Source organism: Cucurbita moschata, unplaced genomic scaffold, assembly GCF_002738365.1.
Source record: "Cucurbita moschata cultivar Rifu unplaced genomic scaffold, Cmos_1.0 Cmo_Scf00003, whole genome shotgun sequence".
Classification (NCBI taxonomy): Eukaryota; Viridiplantae; Streptophyta; class Magnoliopsida; order Cucurbitales; family Cucurbitaceae; genus Cucurbita; species Cucurbita moschata.
Window position 1 is genome coordinate 656,835 of NW_019268519.1, and position 23,794 is coordinate 680,628.

The 23,794-nt window shown below is 36.9% G+C and overlaps 4 protein-coding genes across 6 annotated transcripts; 2 read left to right on the forward strand and 2 right to left on the reverse strand.

Moving 5' to 3' along the window:
• Window positions 1-91: 91 nt before the first annotated feature.
• On the reverse strand, window positions 92-3,082 carry LOC111440587 (serine/threonine-protein kinase AtPK1/AtPK6-like). Of its 2 annotated transcripts, XM_023077564.1 has the most exons (7): window positions 2,938-3,082; window positions 2,047-2,657; window positions 1,877-1,959; window positions 1,674-1,794; window positions 1,419-1,592; window positions 685-792; window positions 92-601 (listed from the first exon to the last, which is right to left on the reverse strand). In XM_023077564.1, the coding sequence occupies exons 1-7, from the start codon at window positions 3,074-3,076 to the stop codon at window positions 314-316; spliced, it is 1,524 nt and encodes a 507-aa protein (XP_022933332.1). In that variant the 5' UTR covers window positions 3,077-3,082; the 3' UTR covers window positions 92-313. The 2 variants fall into 2 exon arrangements, with proteins under 2 accessions (XP_022933332.1, XP_022933334.1); XM_023077566.1 differs by having other exon boundaries at window positions 2,047-3,027.
• Window positions 3,083-3,876: 794 nt separating this feature from the next.
• LOC111439976 (transportin MOS14-like) lies at window positions 3,877-17,155 on the reverse strand. Its single transcript, XM_023077388.1, has 27 exons — window positions 16,847-17,155; window positions 15,653-15,730; window positions 15,379-15,441; window positions 14,678-14,725; window positions 14,445-14,591; window positions 13,713-13,844; window positions 13,554-13,594; window positions 11,386-11,477; window positions 10,342-10,469; window positions 9,972-10,047; window positions 9,760-9,880; window positions 9,550-9,649; window positions 9,139-9,220; window positions 8,829-8,911; window positions 8,240-8,359; window positions 7,721-7,772; window positions 7,310-7,465; window positions 6,687-6,810; window positions 6,469-6,550; window positions 6,302-6,390; window positions 6,142-6,216; window positions 6,004-6,058; window positions 5,411-5,530; window positions 5,239-5,331; window positions 5,004-5,149; window positions 4,697-4,871; window positions 3,877-4,562 (listed from the first exon to the last, which is right to left on the reverse strand). The coding sequence occupies exons 1-27, from the start codon at window positions 16,967-16,969 to the stop codon at window positions 4,284-4,286; spliced, it is 2,880 nt and encodes a 959-aa protein (XP_022933156.1). The 5' UTR covers window positions 16,970-17,155; the 3' UTR covers window positions 3,877-4,283.
• Window positions 17,156-18,014: 859 nt separating this feature from the next.
• LOC111439257 (5-formyltetrahydrofolate cyclo-ligase, mitochondrial-like) lies at window positions 18,015-21,433 on the forward strand. The gene is made up of 8 exons (XM_023077031.1): window positions 18,015-18,511; window positions 18,655-18,795; window positions 19,187-19,342; window positions 20,262-20,303; window positions 20,404-20,449; window positions 20,692-20,762; window positions 20,873-20,999; window positions 21,090-21,433. Exons 1-8 carry the CDS (start codon window positions 18,055-18,057, stop codon window positions 21,100-21,102), a joined length of 1,053 nt encoding a protein of 350 aa, XP_022932799.1. The 5' UTR covers window positions 18,015-18,054; the 3' UTR covers window positions 21,103-21,433.
• Window positions 21,369-23,788, forward strand: LOC111439272 (germin-like protein subfamily T member 2). Of its 2 annotated transcripts, XM_023077050.1 has the most exons (2): window positions 21,369-21,442; window positions 22,967-23,788. In XM_023077050.1, the coding sequence occupies exons 1-2, from the start codon at window positions 21,437-21,439 to the stop codon at window positions 23,528-23,530; spliced, it is 570 nt and encodes a 189-aa protein (XP_022932818.1). In that variant the 5' UTR covers window positions 21,369-21,436; the 3' UTR covers window positions 23,531-23,788. The 2 variants fall into 2 exon arrangements, with proteins under 2 accessions (XP_022932818.1, XP_022932812.1); XM_023077044.1 differs by lacking the exon at window positions 21,369-21,442 and having other exon boundaries at window positions 22,767-23,788.
• Window positions 23,789-23,794: the final 6 nt, after the last annotated feature.

A 23,794-nucleotide genomic window follows, 5' to 3' on the forward strand; every position in this document is an offset into this window, starting at 1 on the left:
TGTGATGCAACAAGATGAAATGGATCCAAATAAATAAAGTGAGTGACAAGAAGTGTAAAATCAACTTTAATTAACACTTGAGAAAGATGTATATGTAAAAAGAAATGCAGCGTTGTTCATATCATATCCAATACTACATGGTGAGACAGAGAAAGAACGTGAAAGCTTAGAATACATATTTGAAGCTACCGGAGAGATTGTGAAGTAGGCAATAACTTAATGGCAGTATAGTATAGGAGATGTACATACAGTTGCATTTACCAGTATAGTATAGTATAATAAGAAGATTCCCCCGTCCTCATCTCCAATCTATCTATCCAGATGATGAAAGCCAAGGGTCTGGAGCAACATACGAGTATCCGTGGAAGTGTCCTCCGTCGGTTGGCGTTGGAGCTGGCGAGTCGTCGGGGGGCATCGTCGTCCAACAATTATCAAAATTTGCTGTGCAGTCATTTCCCTTGACATCCGGCTTGAATTTTGGTTGCAGCTCCCTACATTCCAATTTCTTCCAGTTCACAGGTCGAAACCATTTGTGATTTTTTATGTCCGCCCCTCTGTTGGGTCCACTTCCCAATCTTTTAGAAGGATCCTTTTGTAATAGCTGTGAAGAACAAGAACTCCCATTATATCGGTCATGAAAATAAAGATTACTACAGACGAAAATGGAGTTCTCTCTCAGCTTACCCCTCTGAGCAAAGAGTGAGCTTCAGTGCTCAGGTATGATGGAAGTTTCACTTTCTCTTTGATTATTCTCTCTTGAAGCTTCTTTCTATTAGCGTGTGTGAATGGTGGCTGCATATAGTAAAAAACATAAGCAAACATCACCAGCCACAATCAAAACAAGCATTTGGATTGTGATAATGAATGGACTCCAATTCAGAGTTGCCAAGTCTTAGTAGTCCAAATTTCCAAGTCTAATAGTCCAAGCTCAACGCTAGCAAATATTGTTAGGAAGAGGTTTTCATACAAAGAATGTTTCGTTTCGTTCCGCTCTCCAACCGATATGGGATCTCACAATCCACCCCATTGGGGGACGTAATGTCCTCGCTAGCACACTGACCAGTGTCTAGCTCAGATACCATTTATAACAGACCAAGCCTACCGTTAGTAGATATTGTCTGTTTTGACCCGTTACAATATTATTTGTAACAGCCCAAGCTCAATGCTAACAAATATTGTCCATTTTGGCCCTATTATCGTCAGCCTTACTATTGTTGCTAGAAAGAGGTTTCCACACCCTTATAAGCACTATTGTTGCTAGGAAGAAGTTTCCACACCCTTATAAGCAATGTTTCGTTCCCCTTTCCAACCGACGTGGGATCTCACACCAAACATCACAAATGAGGTTGAGTTTCTAAACTAGGTTCATTGAAATTCCTATAGTTCTCATTCTTAGGACAGACTTGCCATTCACGTACCTTGCCACTAAGCATCTCATACAAAAGAACTCCGACGCTCCACCAATCAGCATCCTTGTTGTGACCTTTAGAAAGCAAGATTTCCGGAGCCATGTATTCTGTTGTTCCACACAACGAATTCGACCGACTCGATTCATCAATTTCCTTTGCCAGTCCAAAATCCGTAAGGACAACCTGCACAAACATTCAAGATTCAGGAACGCAGGAAGAACATTCATTAGTTTGTACAATTTAAGAAGAAAGCCATGACATTACATGGCCATCAGCATCCATAAGAATGTTCTCAGGCTTGAGATCCCGGTGCACAATGCCGCAGTCATGAAGATGCGAAACAGCTGACACGATCTCAGCAGCATAGACCCTTGCCTGATCCTCACTAATCAAAACAACCCATAATCCAGATCAAACAATGTTCCTAAAGTATCAAAAACAAGCTCCTAACTGAGATTGGAAGGTACCTAAAGATCCCCTGCCGGTACAGATGGAAGAACAGATGCCCCCCATTTATGAAATCAAGAATCAAATAGAGTTTTGATTTGGACTGCGAATCAAAACAAACACGCAAAGATAAGCAAATACAAGTTCGTCTAAGCAATCAAGGAGGTAGAAGAGAAAGAAATGTTAGAACCTGGAAAGAGTAGCGGAGTTGAACAATGAAAGGGTGCGAAACTTTTGTGAGAATATCTCTCTCAGCCTTCATATAATCCACATGATTCTTCTTTATAATGGTATCCTTTCTCATCACTTTCATGGCGTAAATCCCATCATTATTGGGACCGTTTCCTTTCGAATCCCCTTTCTTCCTCACTAGAAAGACCTTCCCAAACGCCCCTTTTCCCACAACTCGAAGAATATCGAAATCCCCAACTCCAACCTTCCCCTCTGAATTTTCTCCACCGTCATTCTCGCTCTCATCCGCCCCCTTCTCCTTTTGAACTCCATCGCCAGTCGAGATTTCTAGGTCATCTTCTTCCTCCTCGATCTGTGATTTAACTTCCCGGAAAAAAGAAAGGGAAGACGGGGGAGTTAACCGTGGAGACGGACCCACAAATGAGTGAGATCTGTTATGAATGACCGCTGGTTGTTGTTCATTGTGCTGTGGGTCCCCGGGGAAAGATGGTAAAGAGGAATTTGTGGGGCCGAATACGTCAGAGAAGTCGAAGTCAAGAAGGGCGGCCGTGGATGAAGAAGAAGGAGGAGGAGGGGGAGGAGGAGGAGGAGGAGAAGAAGAAGAGGAAGGGAGAGTCAATTTGGTGAGTTTGGCTGTTAGAAGGGCGTGCATGTTCTTGTTATGAGTAGATGCATACACCATTGCTGCTGCTCGGCTTGAGAATCCAATCGACGAAGGAAACCCCAACAAGATCGAGGAAATTGTCAAAGCCAGCCGTGAAATGCTTCGAGGCAGGCCGAGAGCGAATGAATCACATCGTAATGAAGATCAATAAGAACAGGATCAATGAACAGCGCGGAGATAAAAGATGAAGAAATCAAACAAAGAAAGCTTGCGAATGAAGGCTGGAAGAAGAAGAAGAAGAGAGATGAATATAGGAGGGAGAGAAACGGGAGACGCGGAAAGGAAATTGGTTTGATCTCGAATTGACCATGGAAAAGCTTGCGAATCGGACCCCAAAATCCGCCCCCTTTATTTTCTCTCTCATTTTCGCGGTAAACAAACACTAATTATTTTATTCAAATATTTATTTATTTTTTTAATTTAAAAAAATAACAGAATCTTTTCTTTATCTTCTCTCAGGAAAGGCAAAGTTTCATACGGATGGTGCTTTACTTTACCAAATATGTTTCAATTTTCCATATATATATATCATTAATTAATAATTGTGGCGGCTGGGTTAAGTAATGGGATTCATTTTATTTTATGAATTATTATTATTATTATTATTAGAATAAGTTATTTTAAAGTCGAGCTAGATTTGACTTTTTGACCTATGCTCAAAGTTTACCCGAATTTTGGTCGCTACACTAATATCGTTAAATTTAATTAATTAACATATTTTAAAAAAGTATTAAAAATTATAAATTTTCAAAAGGGTTATGTTTTAAGAATTATATACAATTAAATTTTAAATCTCTATTCGGTTAAAGAAGTTAATCTAAGCTTTAAAGAATTTTGATAATTTGAAAATAATTTATATTCTTGATATTAAAAAATCGTTCTCAGATGGTAGGCTACAACTCGCTTGGCAGGAAGCTAGAATCACTAGTAATCATCGGTCAACCATACGGCGGTGAATTCATTCCAAGACCTTGTACACACGGTTCCTCGTATTACTTGGAGTGAAGTGAAGTCACGACAAAGTAGCCGTACGAAAAGGTGGGGCCCGATCAACAACACACAAAAATCCAAGTCGAAATAAAAGGAGAAGATGGAGAAAGAGAGGCTCAAAAGCAGACAAAAATTTGGTACAAAAAGACAATATACAATGGAGAGGAGAGGAGCATATAGAAACAAAGTTTCATTTTCTTTCACTGTAATAAATTACAACTGTGTCGCCGTCAAAGCCATTTAAACCCCCAAAAAAAAAATGACATCCCAAGAGACAACATAGAAAGAAAAAAAAAAAAGGAACAAAAACATGTGACCACCACCAGTTTTCTTCTCATTACAACCACCTCTCATTAAAGAAGATATAAAAAATGAACATTCTCCTTAAAATTTGGAGACTGGAAAGGAAATGGATACACCAAATGAAAAAGAAGGGTAAAAAAGAAAAAGGATGAAGATGAAGAAAAGAATAGAACCAACCCGCATTGCACCTCAACGCAACACTATATGGCAGAGGCAAGCCCAGGCCGTTGCAAAATGGCCTTCCTCTTTGTAACACCCCTCCCCCACTTTCCCCCTCTCTATGATACAGGCAACAGATTCAGTTCAAGAGGCCTCAAAGCTCCTTGAACTATCTCCTGAACGTTTCTATTTCGTCGACATACGTCTGAGAGCTCTTCTATTGGTACAGCAAGTGTATTTAGGTCGCACCCTGATGCTGCATCTGATAACGCTTTTAAAAATCTTGACCGCTCTTTTTCAGTAACAGCCGTTGATGGAATCAAAGAGACGCTTTCCTTCGCCCACTCCAATGCTTGCGCTCTATAAGCTCGAGTTAACGATAGTAGTGTGTAAGTCACCTGGGAAAGTGGGATGGGATCATCAAGTGATTCTCAACAGACAATGGAGAAGGCCAGATTAAACTGTGACTAATACAGGTAGCATTGTCAATTTAAAATGCTCATGCAATTATCCACATGAAAACAAGAAATACCGGCTCTAATCGAGAACTCGGCAATGCCCCCGTCAAGGCTGCAAGCAAAATTCGAAGGATAACGCAACCTCGAGGTATAACTATTGCATCCCTTCTAGATATATACTCTCTTTCGCTTAAATTTGCAAGATCAAATACATCAGCCAAGAAAGTCAATATTGAATTTGAGGCTTCCCTGCGGAGAAAAATAAAAGGGTCGATCAGTATCAATCGCAACTATAGAAATGTGATGAACATGATCAGATTTTGCGAGTGATCCGAGAATGAGAACCTTCACGAGAACAAGAGCTGGGAGATGAGTATATACCTGTGCTGTACTGTGATTCCCACCATTGAACAATCTATTAAAGCTGTGAACACTGAAGATGGAATAAATAATTGGGGGCAATAGCGTATACATCTCGAAGCCAAGAGAAAGCAGTCATCAGCAATATCAGGCCTAGCAGTAAATTCCTTTCAAACAAACGCAGGGACAACCAATTAGCAATTCAAATAGCACCAGAGTTGAGAAAGATTACATCTATAAGCTACCTGCAGCCTACCTGAATATTTGTGAGAAGACGTGTCGTGTGCATGAATAATGCTTCGATCAAATTTTGGAGATAGCTTGCGCAAGATGGGTCAGATCCAAAAATCTGCAAGGGAAATTGGCAGCTTAACTATGAACTTACACAAATCGAAATTCAAAAGCAAGGTGAGATATATGGCCCAAACCTTTATAACTTCACTAGATAGATAAAGAAAGCAAGGCTGATGGTGCTGTTTATATAGACCTTGAATTTCTTCCAACATCGCTCCAATTGTGACTCCCATATATCTACCGGAGGTTCTCACCTACAGAAAGTAAACTGGTAATATATTCAACCGAACAAATTGTTTCTTTTCATGAAACATAACACTACTAACATAACTATTTCCACTCAATAAGTGCCTCAAAATAAGACGATATACAATTACAATCTAGACGCGAATCAAAGTCGCTAACTGGGTTTACATAAGATGAAGATTAAGAAGACATAAAAGTTGATATATTTTAGTATTCATTAGGGATAGCAATATTACAGCTATTCTTCATTATCGATCATCCAACTGAAAGTATGATGCAATATGCAACATCTTGAGTCACTGCCGAGACACCCTTAGTTATGACAAATATTATTTGAACCATAGTGAATCCAGTCCAAATCAAGCCAATACAATTCAAGTCAGACCAAGTCACTCATTTTTAGTTTCAATTTTTTCCAGGTGAGTTTTCAAACCACGAATACTTTTAATTAATGAGCCACCAAAAAGATCGGCAAACCTACAGCATATTTACACGCTCGGCAAAGAGATTCCATTGTCCGCATGTCCCAAGCACGGCTAGAATCAAATCATTAAATATAACCAGTTAGGAAGTTTAGAACAGAACATAATATGTAGTTAACTCAATTAAAAAAACTTACGTATCGAAGATGGCTTTAAAAATTGGCCAAAGCCTCTGTATTGCATCTGCAACAGCTTCGGGGTGATTTACATATCTAAAGTTGATTCCATTAATAGATTTAGAATATATTAAGAGAATTAGGAAGAAACGAAGATACAAAGGTTGGACATTTATCACACCTGAATATATATGCAAACCGGTCAATATGGACTGTCAAATCATTAGAAGGCTTCTTATTCAATACTTCTAGGCCTTGATTGACAATTTCCTGAATATTAATACTGAAATTTGTTATAATTTGTCAGAAAGATGAACTAATTGTTTGAAAGGGAAAAAAAAAACCGACCTGCAGAGGAGCGACAACAGGCAAGCACAATGCCTCCAGAGCTCTCTTTGCTTGATCGGGCACAAGTTCAGTGATAACCATGCTGCAAAGAGAGAAGAAAAAAAAAAAAAAAAAAAAAAAAAAAAAAAGAAAAGAAAAGAACGAAACAGTCAACCTTTGTCCAAATATAAAATCCTGTTCAACCACAACCATCTTCAAGACATTATCAAGATATGTACCTTAATGCTTCCACGAGGTGCAGTGAGTCCTCAGCAGTCACCTTCAAACTACCTTCGCCGTTGACTGTCATATTATATATGTGGAAGAGACCATCTAAAAATCCACAAAGCTTTCTTCGGCAATCTACTTGCAAGATAATGAATTAATAAAGTGGAATAGTGATAATAAAGCTTGAGATAGTAACGATTCGGGATCTATTTTCTATTTGGGGCTATGCTACTTGAAGTACTCCTCAAAGCTAAACAAACAAGAAATCAATGGGAGTGGTTGTCACCCCCATAACCATTAGCAGCATGGTAAAAAGGCATCCTTCATTCTCTCACCCATGTATCCAAGGATATGGGTGTGGCAACCACATAGAATAGTATTTCTAAAACCACAGCATGCTGACGCTTGCGAAAATGCAATTTCAAAAATAATTTTTTTTTTAATTAAATGTGCAGATTGCTGAAAGAAAGGAAAGTAGTCTAAATTATGAAATTTATTGGAATGCCACCATTAAAAATGCTAGTTTTACTAGGATTACTGGTGTAGTTCACACTTGAAACCAAAAAGTCTAACTTTCCTGATCGAGAAAAGTACAGAACTAAATGGAAAGCAATTTTGAAAAGAAATTTTGTACCAGCACAAATATGTCTAAATGCCAGAGCTGCAGCAGCTGCAGAATCCTCAGATGAGCTCATTCCACTCATGAGGATATCAATTACTGAAGGTAGTATCGATTGCCCACTTGATGATGCATCAAGCCACTTCGAGTATGCTCCAACAGTGTAGCACACTGAAAAAGTTCAGGCATAAATATGTATCTTGATAAACGAAGTTAGAAATACTAAGTATACACATACAAAAAGACATCTACTGGGAAATTGCAAAGACGTTGATATAAGTGGTTAGTAGGACCTGATAATGAAAAGCAAGTCAAGAACAGTGGGTGGGTGGGTGATCATCTACCAAATTGACCCATTCAATGGAAACAAGAATACAATAATAGCATTTAATACACCACACTAAGCAACATGTTGCATCCTGTTACCTGTCTGAAGTAGTTGTGCTTGCTGAGGAAGTTTTGGAAGTAAGCCCATGACCTGAGAGATGTATGGAAAAGCCAAGTGCGATTCAAGAATTAGAGACATAAACCAGCAAAAATAATAAATTACAAGAGAATGGGCAGATGCAGAACATAGGAAAAATGAGGATTTTAACAATGAACATTTCTCTAGCAAGAACTTGAGATCACATTCTCCAAAGATGTTGGAGTACTTCTGATACAGTCCACCATTATATAGACCCAAGAATGAGCATTCCTTTTCATTTCTTTAATTCAAGTTAATTTCTCTAGGGGGTAGGGGGGGGGGGGGGGGGGGGGGGGGGGGGGGGGGAAGAGTACTGTGGCCTTGCTTGACTAATTGGAGGACAAACAACAGATGTTCGAGAACTTTTCCTTCGTAGAACAAAATGTATGCAGAACTATGTAATAGAACAGGGTAAACTATGTATGGTAATAAAATTGTCAATCATTGTAGAGGCAGAACAAAATAGGAAGATATTTGACCTGGGGCATTATTTCTGCTTCACCAACTGAAACATAATTTGATATAGCACGGATGCAAAACAAAGAAGCCTCTGCTGGACGCCATTCACTTGGTTCGCTGTTTCCACAGCTTGTAACAGCCTATGATAATATTTGAAAATGCATCAACCAAATGCAGAACTCGATCCACTTTGACAGGCAGTAGAAACAAAATTAATTGATGTATGGTTATTTACTTAATAGGCCAATTCTTTTTTTTTTTTATTCTTCTTCTTTTTTCTTCTTTATATGCGAGTGTTTGACAAGCTTAGGTGCACCTCAACTACTCTCACAATACAAGTATCTAACTCTACTACTAGATTTGATTGCCAAAGAAACTTGTAAGATATTAAATTCTAGGCTGGTGGCCGTCGTCGCTTGAAATAATCCCTGTCGGGCCGGTTGGTAGTTTGCAAATTATTTTTTCTTACAACTCATTTTCAGTTGAGACACCTACGAATATAACTACAGAAGGTAGCCAAGGCTAAAAATACAAATCGTGCACGACTTTTACATGCTTTGTGAGTAATTTATTAAAACGCAGAATAACTTGATTGCAAGAAATACACACCTCCACAAGCCTCACGTAAAGAATTTTCAGAGTCATATCACCTCCTAAAACCAATGCTGCATCAATTAAGACATCTGCAACAGCTGGATATATACAAATATTTCATTTTGTTTAGTCATCAGTTTACGGAATTATACATGGAAAATGAACAATGGAAAACTAAGCCACTAGACATAATAAAGAAAGATTTCCTGATACAACTGCGAAGTACATCTGCTAAAAGAACGGCACCTTAAAAACAGAAATTATATCTCAAAAAACCTAGTAACATTTGATTGAACATATTCAACGAACTAAGCGATGTTACTACCATATCTAGTCTGCTTGAATTCCTTGAGGTCCTCATAAGAAAGGTCTTGATAGTCATTAGGGTATTGAACTCTGAAACTAACCTGCGAACATAATTTTGCTGGAGAATCAAGATCAAAATTTATGTACGCAGATATATGTCATTCCCTCAGAATAAATCCAACAAGCATATACAGCTATAAATACTAGTTTTCTAGCTAACAACAAATAATGTCAGGAAAAAATGAGGTTCAAGCAGCAATTTTTGGTGGAAAAATACCTGAGTAATAACAATCGTTTATGAGCATATGGTGGTCTTATAGTACACTACAATGAAGGGAATAATATTGAATCGAAAGGAGTACTAAGACTAACAACTTTTCACGTAGAAGTTTTGCATTTGGATTAAAATTCTGGAAAGTGGAAAACTTACCAAGGATACAAGTGACTCATAGACTGGACAAAATATTTGTAACCTCCTTTTCCTCTCAGCTTCAATGGAAGCGTCATTGCCAAAAGAAATATATGCATCCCTGGGATATTAAAATTACCGTAAGTAAAATTAACTCCCACACAAAATATGGTTGAAATGTTTTTGTCTAAAAAACCCATAGTTGATATCATAGGGCCCAGAATAAATAACCTTTTGGTCAAGTTCAACTGAAGGCTATGCCAAAAGTTAAAGGTCATGGAGGCAATATCATATTCAGGGTGGGAAGTAACTTCTAGTAGGGCATGCACTATTAACATCGATTCATCAGAACCTAGAAAGTAGATCAACAAATAATAAAAAGAAAATTAGGAAAATAATATTGTGAATGTTTCAGAACAATGAACCCTCAAATAATTTATTACCAGTAGCGATCAATTCGACATATGAATCGCCCATGTCAGCAAATAGCCGAGCAATAGCCTTCACATCTTCTTCATCCTGAGTGTAGAAATTAAAATAGGGAGACGGTGAATGAATAAACCTCAGCAACCAGTAGCTATATCATGGTTAGGTAATTAATTTGCACATATGCATGTAACACCCTGCTCCCCCAAAGTAAAAAAAAACAATCACAAAAGGAACGTGCACAAACAAACAAAGCTAATGAATAAAAATCATTGGTCTCAACACCGTAGCTGTCCTTAGCGGCTTAGCCTTTGAACAAGAAAACATGGCACTCTCTTAAACCAAAGATATAAAACCGAAAGATGGAGAAATCTGTGATAGCAATACCTTTGAAGAATCTCTTAGTTGTGCCTTCAAACTCATTACTTGAGGGACAATTACTTGAATTAAGGGCATGTGTGCTGGGAGACCACTTGAGCTTCCAGCTGCTGAATAGTGTATCAATTCAGAAATAACTGCACAAAGAAACAAGAAAAAAAATTATAATAACTTCCCAAAGAACCAACGAGAAGTTATTGAGAATACACATCAAATGCTCACAAGTAACCTGGGGGAATGGGACTCCAAACGAACAAACACGTAGAACACATACAAAGAGTCCAAATCAATTATATAGACATATATAAAATATCATAACAACACTAGCCAACACAAGGGAAACATTACATAGCCGGCCAAGAACAAAGAAGACGCACACTTCTTATGGACAGAAAACAAACAAAGACCAAAGTTTTCTTCAGCATCGCTGGCCAAGACACACATGGATGTAAAACAAAATTATCTTTTGATATGGACGTTACTCATTGAATAAAACAACATATAAAAGGATGACATAAAGAAAGAAAACAAAAATCAATTGAACATTAAAAAATTCCAGTACATCTCAGCTGCTATACAAAAGGTAAGGGATATATGAATTAACTTAAACGAGCAGACGAGCAGTAGCTTGAAACCACATCCGCAAATGTGACAATGTAGCTCAATAATCTTGTAATACCACTCGTTTGTAGCCATAGAAATTTGCTTTAGTTCCCCACCCCCCAACACCTTTTCATGGTAGCTGTTCATAGTCTACACAGTATCAACTACATTCTCCAAACCGAAAAAAGCATACAACTAGTAAATTAAGGAATGATAGCATTCCTACTACACCAAGCTTACTAATTATTTTTCTTTTATAAGGTACACACGCGTATCTCAATCTATAAATGAGGGGGAAGGGGGACAGGACCACAAATATTTTATTAAACTGCTTGATTGGTACAACAAAATCAGTTCAGGAAACAGAAAAACAGATTTCAGATGTTGCAATGCCAATTAAGTTTACAACAACGAGCAATGAGAAACTCAGGGCACTATCTAAAGCAATACCGTTTACAGATGCCTCTGAGAGAAGCTCGGAATTTAAACTTGCTAAAGCTGTGAGTACTAAAGGATGTGAAGCAAGCATAGATCCTGGAATCCTGAAACCAGAAGCAGTTCGACTAAGCCATTAAATTGTAGTGCTTGAATTCCATACATGACTACCACCAAAGAAGCAGATTCTGAAATCTGAATGACAATAATCGCAAACAGAAGCTTTTAATTTTAATTTTCTGATAGGAAACGAAACAAATTTTAGAAGAGGACACTCATCATAAGATCAACATAATTACAAAAGAACTTAATAAGCTTCAATTTGAAGCAATAAACTAAAATAGAGCTTAGAGATAAGCTAACTCCCATCGAAGTCTTCAAAATGTCTTATATTCCTTTGAGGTCAAAGTTACTAGCAAGGGGGCAAGCACCATATGCTGGAAACCCAATGGCATGCTACAAAGCGCAGGTGCTTCTCTCAAGTTTATATGTTAGAATCCAATGCATCTAGGACAACGTATCAACATACCTTGAACATGTCCTGGACATATTCCATCATGCAGGAAAAAGAAATGTTCATAATAGAGAAAATTATATTAAAAAAGATGAGGAACTGAGTGGACTTGGATGACCATCTCCAGCTCATGAAGCTACGAAGATTCTAAGACACCTCTTAAGTTTTATTGCCGTAATATATAAAAGGAACATTATAGAAACTCTTCACTATCACTACAAGAAAACCACGGAAACTAAACACTTCTCATGATAAAAACATCCCCCACATCCTCGCTCCTTCCAAGTTTTCCATGAAATAGCTAAGGACTATGCATGGTACTTCAACTCTCTCAATCTAGATAAATTGCTTCGACTACATTAGTCCAGTGAATTGAGGATTTCATAACAAGAGTAGGGCAATAAAGAGAGATGGTATGCTTCGTTAAACCAAGCAAGGTAGAACTATGTCAATCTTGAATAATTGGAAAAATTCCCATCCAGAGAATTGAAAGAGCACTCCATAAATAAATGGACAGCACTCTTGCCACAAGAATTGCACAAATATAATTGTCTGGTTGTAGATAGCAATTAAGACGTCTCTCTTGAACTTTTTCGTAAGTGTTAAGTCCCCTTCGCTACTGATGGTCCAGAAAAAACGTTGATTTTCTTCAGGTAGCAGCATCTCCCCATAGCTCTAAAAAGATCCTGTGGTAGACTATGAACCACACTAAACAGAAGAAAAACGGATTTGCAGGGGAAAAAATATATCCTAGAAATCATGGAGACAAAATCTTCTCCTCTAGTAGTCATGAGATGAACACCCTTCGATAAATTTATGACAAACAGTTTTCCAATTCTAATCAGAGAAGTTCCTCAGAAGGTGTCAATGAATCAAAGGTTGTTAATATCCCAGAAATTTCAACCCAATCTTCTTTAGAGCTACAAGATCAAAAAGATTTTGAGTATTTGAGGGAGAATCGGGTGTCAAGCACCCATCATTCCAGAAACTAACTGTATAACCTAAACACAACCTAAAAGTGGTTTTCTTTTTTTTTTTTCTTTTTCTTTTTCTTTTTTTTTTTTTTTTGCACAAAATCACTAAGCCTCATAACTTTTTTCCAGCGGCCTATAGTGCTGCTTTATATTTAATTTTAGAGAAACAACCAATAGGTGGTTTACCATAAGATCACTGTACTAGATGCCACAAAGAATTTCCTTCGAATGGGAATCTCCATAACCACTTGAGAAATGACGCCTTGTTTCTTTTAGCTATGTTACAAAACCACACCACTACATTCAATGGCTTAAGTAACTTGCTCCAAGCTAACTTAGGTCATTTTGTTTCAAAATACAACTAGGTTATTAAAGATTATTCTGTTGATATGCAAATTATTTTTTCCAAAAACTTCATACAACTCTGTAATTGATATTTGAGCAAGAAATGAGATTCCTAACCCAATTCCATGTGTAACCCCAGAATCAAAGCGTCAAGACTTTCTGGTTTGCCTTCACTCTTCTTTATGACACAAGAAACTGATCTAAAATATACCCACGTCATACTTCAAATACACATGCCCACGTGTACATCAGCACCATATACACATTTAAAAAAGGGAACTTCATTCCTAACCATCTTTTGTGCTATCTAATATATTGTGTAGAAACAGTGACATGAAGAACAGGCATACCCATGCTTTAATCGAAGCCAAGAAGCAAATGCCTCGAGCACCTGAAACATCCATGAAACCCAAGCAAATAAAAAATCGAGGAACTTCTGTTTGAGTAGGAGGACATAATGTCCAAACTTCAGATATAGGACACAATTCTTATGATTAAAAAACTCCCACCTGCTCCTTCAGCTCGTTAATATTCAAACAAGCAGTCAAGATATTAAGGGTAACTTCCATTTGGGACGTGAGTTCCTTTTCAAATTGACGGCGTCTATCCGGGCGAGCTGCGATCTTGTAATTGTATACTTCCTGATTCAGGGGTGCCAAAGAAACACGGCAAACATGCCATGAAACAAAAACTAACTGACCATTTTGGGGAATATGATATACACACATAAAAGCACCTAAAAGCCCTTCAAACACTTTAATGTATCTTCAGAGAAAGATATTAGATATTCCAGCTGATGCCCTATTAGCTCAAATTTTCTTACAATATTCTAGCATATGGAACCATTTGGTAGCAATAACATAATCTAAAACCACTAATCAATAAAAATAAGGTTTTAATTCGCTATACTCTCTATGAAAATTGATAGCCTTTATGCTACTTATACGTGATGTCTATAAGAAAATTTGAACAATCAAAGGATCAGGCATTTCATTCAGTTAGCTTTCACAATTCATGTAATCACTTGCCCCTATGATATAAATATGCAATAATCCAGCAGAAGTTGTATACTTTCATGGCCATTTCAAGCCAAAAAAATTGAAAATGCCTTTTCTTCCAGCAGGGTGAAATATAGTTAACTTTCATGTAGAAAAGAAATGTTTCCAACGTTCGTCATTTTGAGGATAAGATTTAGTATTACTTCTTCCAAATATAAAGAAAAGATAAACACAGGTTCATACCTCAGGCAAAACTGTCAGTAGCTCCAAAAATCCTGGTACATACTCTGGATGTGAGTTCATCTCATTCCTGAGCCAATTGACAATACCACCTTCTCCCCAATCATCAGCAGAAACATGTACTGCTAATGCAGCCACGGCTATGCTAACCTATGAAACAAAAATTTAACCTGAACCCATCCTTCCAATCAGAGGGGAAAATCAATTGATAATATTAACTTTCAGGAAGAAAATACCTGAGTTCGGACTTTAGGTGGGCCCTTGTGAAATTTTCTCAACAAATTCTGCATATGAGATTAATAGATCACAAATATAGTAGGTTACACTGCATGTTTTAAACAAAAAGCTAAGAAAACTCAAATCTCATTTGACCTTTAATGCCAAAGGGTTATTACTTTCTGCAGGCCCACACCAAAAAGGAAAAAAAAAAAATCTTACTATTCATATCGATGAGGGTCCAAGCCAAAAACGTTACATTGCTAACTTATTTCTAAGAAACGAATTTTACTGGCAAATCACAGAAGTGAAAGGATGTGACTTCCTCCCAAATCCACGTCAAGGAATTATAAGAACACTCCAGGGGGAAACCACACGAATAATAATGTCATATATTTCCCATAACTTCCTATTTATTCAGGGAAATCTTCCTTTTTCTCAGCCCAGATCTCCCACAAGGAGATTTTAACAGTAATAAGATGGAGAACGAAATTAGAAGTCAAATAATTATTTGGTGCCATGATAAATCTCTGTAATTCCAATAGATGTATAATCAGATGTTCGCCAAGAATTAAAAATTTCATATCTAACAGAAAGCAAAGCCACACCTTGAAAAATATTACAGCATTGCACCATATATTTTGCAAATTGTTTTTTACAAAAAAATTCTGTGGGGTTGATTAAGAGCTTAGCTACTTAAAATTTATAATGCCATACTTACATTCAATGAGTCACGCAAGGACCGAAAAGCTTCTGAAGGAAGTTCTTCAAAATCTCTCTGTACCTGGATTAGATAAATAGTGGACTAAAACTCAGAAAAAAATCAACCATTATATGCTGGGAAAAAATCAAACATTATTTGCTGAAACCAACTTTACTTCTTTTTTTTTTTTTTTTTGGATAACGATGAACAACGAACTTTACTTCATTACTGAAGAACACATACATAACTTCAAATAACAAATATTCAATAACGACAGATCAAAGAAAGATACCTTGCTTCTAAGTGTTTGAGAGCAAAAGATCAAAGTTTCCAAATTGCTGGTGGGTTCGTGAAGCAAATTATCAGCAACCTAAAAGAATAAAGACCCTTAACTTTTCTAAATAAATATATGAATAATATTCACAAGGCTGCTGCAAAGGACAGCAAATGTTCACATAGAACGAAGAGTACTTAAAAGCTATGGATATATTCAGGCCAGAACTCCAGTACGACAATTAGAGAATATTCAGATGAATGTTGTATTGAATCTAAGTATCAAATTTGAGGTGAAAGGCACCTAACATAAGTTTGAAGTATTGGAGGATACATAAATGAATATCTATGTCTGTCAAACATGATTCCTTTAAAATGCTGAAATTGAAGAACATTTTGCTTTCAACTGTTACAGCTTAGAAGCACATCTCTTCGACATCTTTAAAAGCAAATGTGAATCTAAAATACACCCTTTACGAGTCAAAGTTAATGGATCTACACTTGAATTGAAACCATACCCAACTATGAACCTGTTCAAATCTAATCTAATTTACTCCTGGAATTGGTCCATGCAACAATTTCGAAGCTTACTGAAAGCAAACAGCAACTGAAGTCTTTCCTACCTCTATCCTCGATAATGTAGGCAGAGACAATAACTTGAATTGGATGCTTGGAAATTACAATTGCTTTACATGTGCTTGTTGCATAAGCTCCAGCAATTGAAATTATAGTGTCCCCAATGGCATATGATCGTTTTAAAATAGTATTTCAACGAATTCATTCGAAAAGTTTTTTTCATCCCATCTCCAAGCGTGAAATCCGTTCTTTTTAAATAATTCCCTTTTCAGAAATCAATCAAAATCTGTATGTGAAACTATCATATACCATATGACAATGGGAGGGGGAAAAGTCCCATTCTTAGGTTTGATGGTGTTATGTTTTCCAACATTCTCCCACGGCCGAATCGAGTCTAGCAGAAATGAGTGAAGAATCTCATAAACAGAACTCACTCCCTGACGCACATGAAGCATTGTTCGGTAACTAGAACTCGCCAAACTCCACTTGTTGATTAGAATTAAGCAAGATACAGACAAAAGAACACCAAACCAATAATCAAAGTTGCAAATCACAAAGTCCCTCAACCACTTTTCCCAATCAAGCAAGTGAAATCTATCTAATACCCAAAAAGCGAAGAAGTGACAGAAACCAATACCTGCCAGGCATCGAGAGTGCGCTGGAAGTCTTGAAGCCATCGATCGGCCTGCATACGGAAGGCATCGTCGGGGTGATGGTACAGTGCGTTTAGGGCTTCTTTTACTGTATTCTGAAGCTCCATGCTTGACCCAGAAACCAGTCGAAATCGCAGCTCGAGCACTTCAAGGAATTTGGCTGTTAATCGTCTTCGTCTCTGTTTGTGTTTGTTTTCCTTTGCTCTCTCTTCTTCCTTCTTTTTGACACACAGACTTTTGTGTTCTTTTTTTTTGGCGCCCGCTGTGGAACTCTACTGAGGAGAGAGGATGGGGATTGGGTACCTGGAAAGGGCCCTTTCGGTTCGATCAGTCTCGGGGTTGAAGGCACAATCTCAGCCGTCCAATCTTTTGTTTGACTTTTAGTCAATGGCTCCACCATTACGTACACGACGAATTCCGTAGAGGATCCCCGCCACGTGGCATCTGACTGGATGAGTTCGTGCGTCGGGACCCACCGTCTTGGAGTTTGATATTGCAATCTCATTTGAATTTATTTACTGCCAAGTTTTAAATCTTTTAAAAAATATCTCATCTTCTTTTTCTTTTTCTAAATTAATGAAATAATTTTTTTCCCCTCTTTTTTACGTTTAAATTTTTAACTTTTAAAAGTTTCGTTAACTGAAATTAAAAAAAATCTAAAAATTTCAAAAAGTTTCATCAACATCTTAAATATTTTTAAAATTTTTAAAATTAAAAATATACACGTGAAGGTATTATCTAAAGATTTTGAAAGTTAAATGATTTTTTATTTTTAAATAAATTAACCATGATTTCCATAAAAAGGGAGTTTATTTATTTATTTACAATTTAATAATATTATTGAAATTGAAAGTTTATGAATAAAACTAGGATGAGATTATGAATATTTTTGTAATTGGGCTCAAACGATGTTGACGAATAAGGAATGTTTGTTGGGAGTCGTATAGATGATGTTATTTTCGTAAAAGATATCTACCCAAGATGAAAAAATATAAATAAATAATTATTAAGATGAAATAAATAAATAATATTAAAAGAATATTTACTACTAACTTTATTAGGAGAATATAACTTTATTTAGAGAATCTGAATTATATTTTATTACAAGCCTTTAAATCATACATAAAAAGGATAATAATCTCAACCTTACACAATCTTTCTATAATTTTGGAAGCATATTGTTGTTGTTTAAATGTTTTGGGATTGGGAGGGTCGGAGTTGGAGAATTTTGGCTTTGATGAGTAAATCTGGGCTCCTACAAGGAAAACCAACAAATTTAGTTGTGAATGGATGTCAAAATTCAGCTGCGTTTGGATTGGCGAATCATCGAAGTCCAGCCGGAGTGGACGTGGGTCGAAGCCCAAAAGCCAGAAGGTGGGCAATTTCTGAAGCCCCAATGATCCGAAACTATAAAGTATCGCCAAGCGCGGCCAATTTGTTGTTTAATCGCCTCGCGCTTTCACCTTTCCAACAAACACTTCTTCCATTATCGTGTTGCTCATCTGGGTCCCCGAAAATGGCGAGTAACGAGAGCATCAAATCAGGAAATGAAGAACAATTGAAGCCCATATTTGAGCAGAAACGGGTTCTTCGATCCAGCGTTCGAAAAGCACTCAAAGCCATGGACCCTTCCCTCAGATCCCATGAAGGTACTGATTGCTTGCTTATCTTCAACGATTTACTTCGCTCTTCTGAAAATATTAATCGGATTCATAGAACAATTGATCGCGTGTCGGTTTGTTATGTCGATGAATCGCCCCTGTTTCATTGGCCCTTTTTACCTGTTTCTCAGACAATGCAATTCAGAGTATCGTTTTGGAGGCCCCGTGGTTTAAATCTAGTCAGAGATTATGTGCTTATGTGAGTTGCAGTGCCTTAAGAGAAGTTGATACGTCGAGACTGTTATCAGAGACTTTGCAACACCCACCAAAAGGTGTGTTCTTAAACTCATTACCCACGTACTGCTCCATTCTTATGAGATATCTAAAGTTTCATGGATCGGTTTGGCAACATTTAATAAAGCCAGTAAAGCTCAATGGAAGTTTTTATATTTTAAGTTTTATGTTAAATAAAAGAAACAAAATTAGTTACCTACTTAACCAATTAGATTAGGAGAAAATGATCGTTATACTATGAACTGGTTCAAAACAGAGTATTTGATATGGTGGATCTGAATGCATAGCATATTATGGAAGTGATATTAAACTATTATTGAGTTATTTCTTGATCTTGATGTTGGATTCATGATAGGAGGTTATGTTTTTGTAGCTAGCATGCTTTTATGCAGCTTTGTGAATGTTTTCATGTTTCTTTTTTATATAAAGATGGTTATCCGAAGAAGATTTATGTCCCGCGTGTGGAGGACAAGAATAGTCATATGCGGATGTTCAATATTTCACGTATGGATGATCTTATTGCAAATTCAATGAATATCTTAGAACCAGCTCCAGTGGATGGTGATGGAAATCAACGTGAAGATGGTAACTAGATACTTCACCCCTTCTCTCTTCTTTCATTTTCTATTATCAGTCAGCTCAATGATTGTACTTGTGGTTTCAATGGTTAATCTATTATCTACTATATATTGCACTGGGATAATGATATACTTATTATGTATAGCACTCAGAATAAATTCTTAAAATTGAACCAATAAAAACTTAAATTCTTAACTAATGCTAGGATGGCTTTGCAAATAACTTTAGACAATTGTTCCTCTACCATCGGGACCCGAAATATTTTTTGTTTATCACCAGCAAAAAGGCAGGCCATTCCTCATTGTCTTGGATCGTCAATAGATCTATTAATTCTTCAACGAAAGCCAGAAATGAACTTTGGTGTTTTGCATTTTGAAAGACTCCATATACCGGCATCCCCTGAAGACTTGTCTCCATTTCCGCAACCTACCACTAGTGCTTTCCTGGATTTTCTATTCTCTTAGTGTTTTTTGATACCAAAAATCCTCAACTTATTTTGTTAAATTCCTTTTACGGCCTTGTTAAGTTTTCATGGAATACATTATTCTACTGATACCAAATAAACCATGTATGTTTTAAGAGAGAAAATAACTGGTCTGACATACATGTTTGCTCAAATAAGGAAGGCGTGCATCATTCTCGACCTTTCAACTGAGTGGTACCATTAATTTTATCTTTGATATAGATGCTAATAGCGGTAGCGAATGTAAATTTTTATGGTGTTTTCCCTCCACTTAGCCACTATTCTGCTTGGGCATATATTATAACAGAACACATATGGTGATAATTGATATTAATCAAACATCATTGTTGTCCATATGATCTCCTTTTTCTTCTTTTTGTTTGTTCTCAACAAAGAAATGATTTGACATAATCCATCTCTGCATCTTGAATGTATCACCGCTGATATATTGATGTTTTGCAGTTATGCAGACAAAAGACCCCATCGATTTACTCCTCTTACCAGGTGAGATATTCATATCTATTTTCTATTGTTTACAGTTTATTTATAGGTTAGAAGGCAACATGATATCACTTTTTAATATGTCGATGATGATTGTTGCCAGGACTAGCATTTGATAAATCAGGAAGACGACTAGGCCGAGGGGGAGGGTATGGATTTGCATTTAACCTTTTTGAGGTTTCTTTCTTCTGGTGTTATTAATGAACTTTTAGCTCATTTGGAGCTGATTTGTGAAGTTAAAGCTAGATACGTAACTCCCTAATTATGATAGTAAAATCACTCCCCTATTTATTTTTTTCTTTGCTTGTTTAGATTTTTGCCCATATTCAATCTGTATGATCTTCTAATCCTATTGCAAATGAATCTTATCCTACAATTGTTATGAAAACAGTTATTATGATACCTTCCTAAAGAACTACCAAGAGCTTGCAAAGGCGCGGAATTGGAAGCAGCCCCTCCTTGGTATGTGTGTAAGCTCTCTACTTTGTTGTAGAACCTCCCTTTAGTTTCCATTTTCAGCTCACCCTGTTTCCCCTGCATCTTCACTCAACTCAATTGGCATGATTTTGCAGTTGCACTGTCCTATTCAGTACAGATAATGGATGAAGGAATTATACCACTCACTCCAAATGATGTCTTAGTCGATGCTCTTGTAACACCATCTGGTGTGATTCCCATCAGCCCAGCTGGATTGGACAAGTAATTTCTTTCATCTGAGAAATCTAAGAATCGTTTGTCATCCCACTTTTTTCTCTGGTTTCTTACCTCCTACTTGTCACGTCTTCGCAGGATGAAGGTATGATACTGAACTCGAAGAATCAACCTCTAATGATGCCATCTTTGACAATCTGGAGCTTGGAATTCTTAAAGCTGTTAAATTATATGTACGACTATTTCAGATAGGCCCATCACGCGGAAGTTATGATTAGCCATTGGAAGAGTAGCTTCCAAATGCGGTATTACTCTGAATAACATGTAATTTTATTGTTTGTATAAGCATGCTTTAGGCAGCATCGAGAAAACCATGGCATATTATTGACAAAAGAAACCCTTTTTTGGTTGTTTTCAAACAAACAGTTGACATTCTGCAAACACTTTCATCATCTGGAATAGAAGGTGTTGCTTGTTATCAGGAAATGAAGGTGCACTTTCTCCTAAGACTCAGTCATTTAAAATAGACATGCCTTTATTGTTTGAACTTCTTCATATTGACTTTAGCCTTAAAGTAAGTACTGCTCTTCACTATCAGCCCGTCAGTTCTTAGCCATTTCCCTGTCTGTTGTTAATGGAGTTAGAATATTGACTTGAGTGTAAGGACTTTTAGGAGGGGTGTTTTGGATCATTTGTGTAATTCTAGAGTAAAAAGGAGCCCATGTTTGATAGTTGGTGAGTAGATTTACTTAGTTCAGATTATGAATGCGTTGATTTCATGTTACATAGTAAGCTTTCATGGCCTTTATAGCTTGAGCCACCTACCGAGTACGAGTAGAAGCCTAATCTTTATAACATATTCTCTGGTACAATCTGAATACATTGTTTTAGAACTCAGAACTTTTCAACTTTAGACTTGGTTATTTGTTAGACATGGTTATTTTAATACTCATTTAAAAAGCGTATTTGTTTTGAATTCCTTTTCGAGATTTACACTCACAATATTTTTTGTTCGGTAAGGTTTTACTTTCGAATAAAACAATTTTTAAATCTTAACCATTTTTTAAGTCAGAAAGACTTTCTTACCACTTGATCATTTCATTAATTTGACTTGTAATTCTATTATATTTTTAAAGAGAGTTTTAATGACACGCATCTTACATGGTCAATAATTATTTGTTGTGCATCTTTCAAAGGAAGATAATTAAATATGTCTAGTGAACAAATGTTAACTATTATTACGTTCATTGAGTGATTGTTTATAAGTTTGTCATGATTATTTTATAGAGCTTTACCCCATATGATTGATTTTTTCCAACTCGTGAGCCAATTGGCTTTGAACCTTGATAGTAACACTGGTGAAATCTAATCACGTTGACCTGGCCCCTGGGGAATCTTCCTGTGCTATTGCTTAAAATATCAGCTCTTTCTTTGTAATCACTTATGTCAAGCTAATGACCATGTTCTGTCATTAAAGAGCGGTTGGGCTGTTGTAATAAAAAAAGGGTTAGGGAAGAAAATTGGTGTCCTTTTTAGGGAAAAACTTGGACAAGGAGGAGTAAAAAAGTTAGGATGTTACCAGGTCAATGCTGAATATGAGACTGAATCAAATCCCAACGCCTATTTCTTTATCCTTGTCCAAACCCAACTAACACTCTGGATTTTTCTGGATTAAGACTCTGTTAATCTTAGTTTTAAGCTTTTATTATTTGTAAGGTCAGCTTGGAAGGCTCCCCAACAGATTATGTCCATATCATTATAATTTTTCCATTGACATATTGCTTGAGAAAGAAGAGTTGAAGGAGACAGGTAATCCAGGAAAAGTATTTAAGAGGTCTCTGTAACGCTCTTAAACTATCTCCATTAGCAAGCTTGAGCTAATTCTCTTTCTGGGACTAAACTGCTTGGCCACCATGATTGCTTTGACAAGCTCACCTTTGAACATGCTTGGTTGCTTCATTATATTGTTGCTTCTTCCTTATCATTCTTTGTCAGCTGATCCTGATCCGTTGCAGGACTTCTGTGTTGCTGATTTAAATGCTACTGTATCTCTTAATGGCTTCCCTTGCAAGCCAGTTGCAGAAGTTACTTCAGATGATTTCTTCTTTGATGGATTGAGCAAAGAGGGCAACACAGACAATCCTTTCGGTTTTGCTGTTGCACAAGGAAATGTTCTTTCATTTCCAGGACTCAATACGCTTGGGATATCCATGAACCGTGTCGACCTTGCTCCTAGAGGAATAAATGCACCTCACTCGCATCCTCGTGCCACCGAAAGCATTGTCGTTATTAAAGGGAAGGTTCTTGTTGGGTTTGTGTCGACAAGTAATGTGTACTTTTACAAGGTTTTGACTGTAGGGCAGATGTTTGTCATTCCCAGAGGACTTATTCATTTCCAGTATAATGTTGGACATAGCAAAGCAATTCTGCTCACAGCTTTCAACAGTCAGTTGCCCGGGGCTGTGATCGTCTCTCGAACTTTATTCGCTTCAAATCCTCCGATTCCCAATCAAATTCTGACCAAGACCTTCCGAGTCGATGATGATGTTATCAACAGCATAAAGTCCAAGTTTGCTTAGTTTCATTCTCAATTAGCCCACTTATCTACTGGTTGCGTTCATTTCTTCCTTGCCATTAGTAATCTCAGTCACATTCCTATATAGTGAATGACCTTTACTGCTTAGAAGGCAGTCATGTGATAATAATTTATGTAGTTCATTTGTTACTGATACTTTCCCTTCTGTCCCATAAAGTGTCGAAGATGATATAACAAAGTGTATCATATCATTACACTTCAAATAATCAGAAAGAACACAGCCTTAGATTCATCAAGTCCATTCATG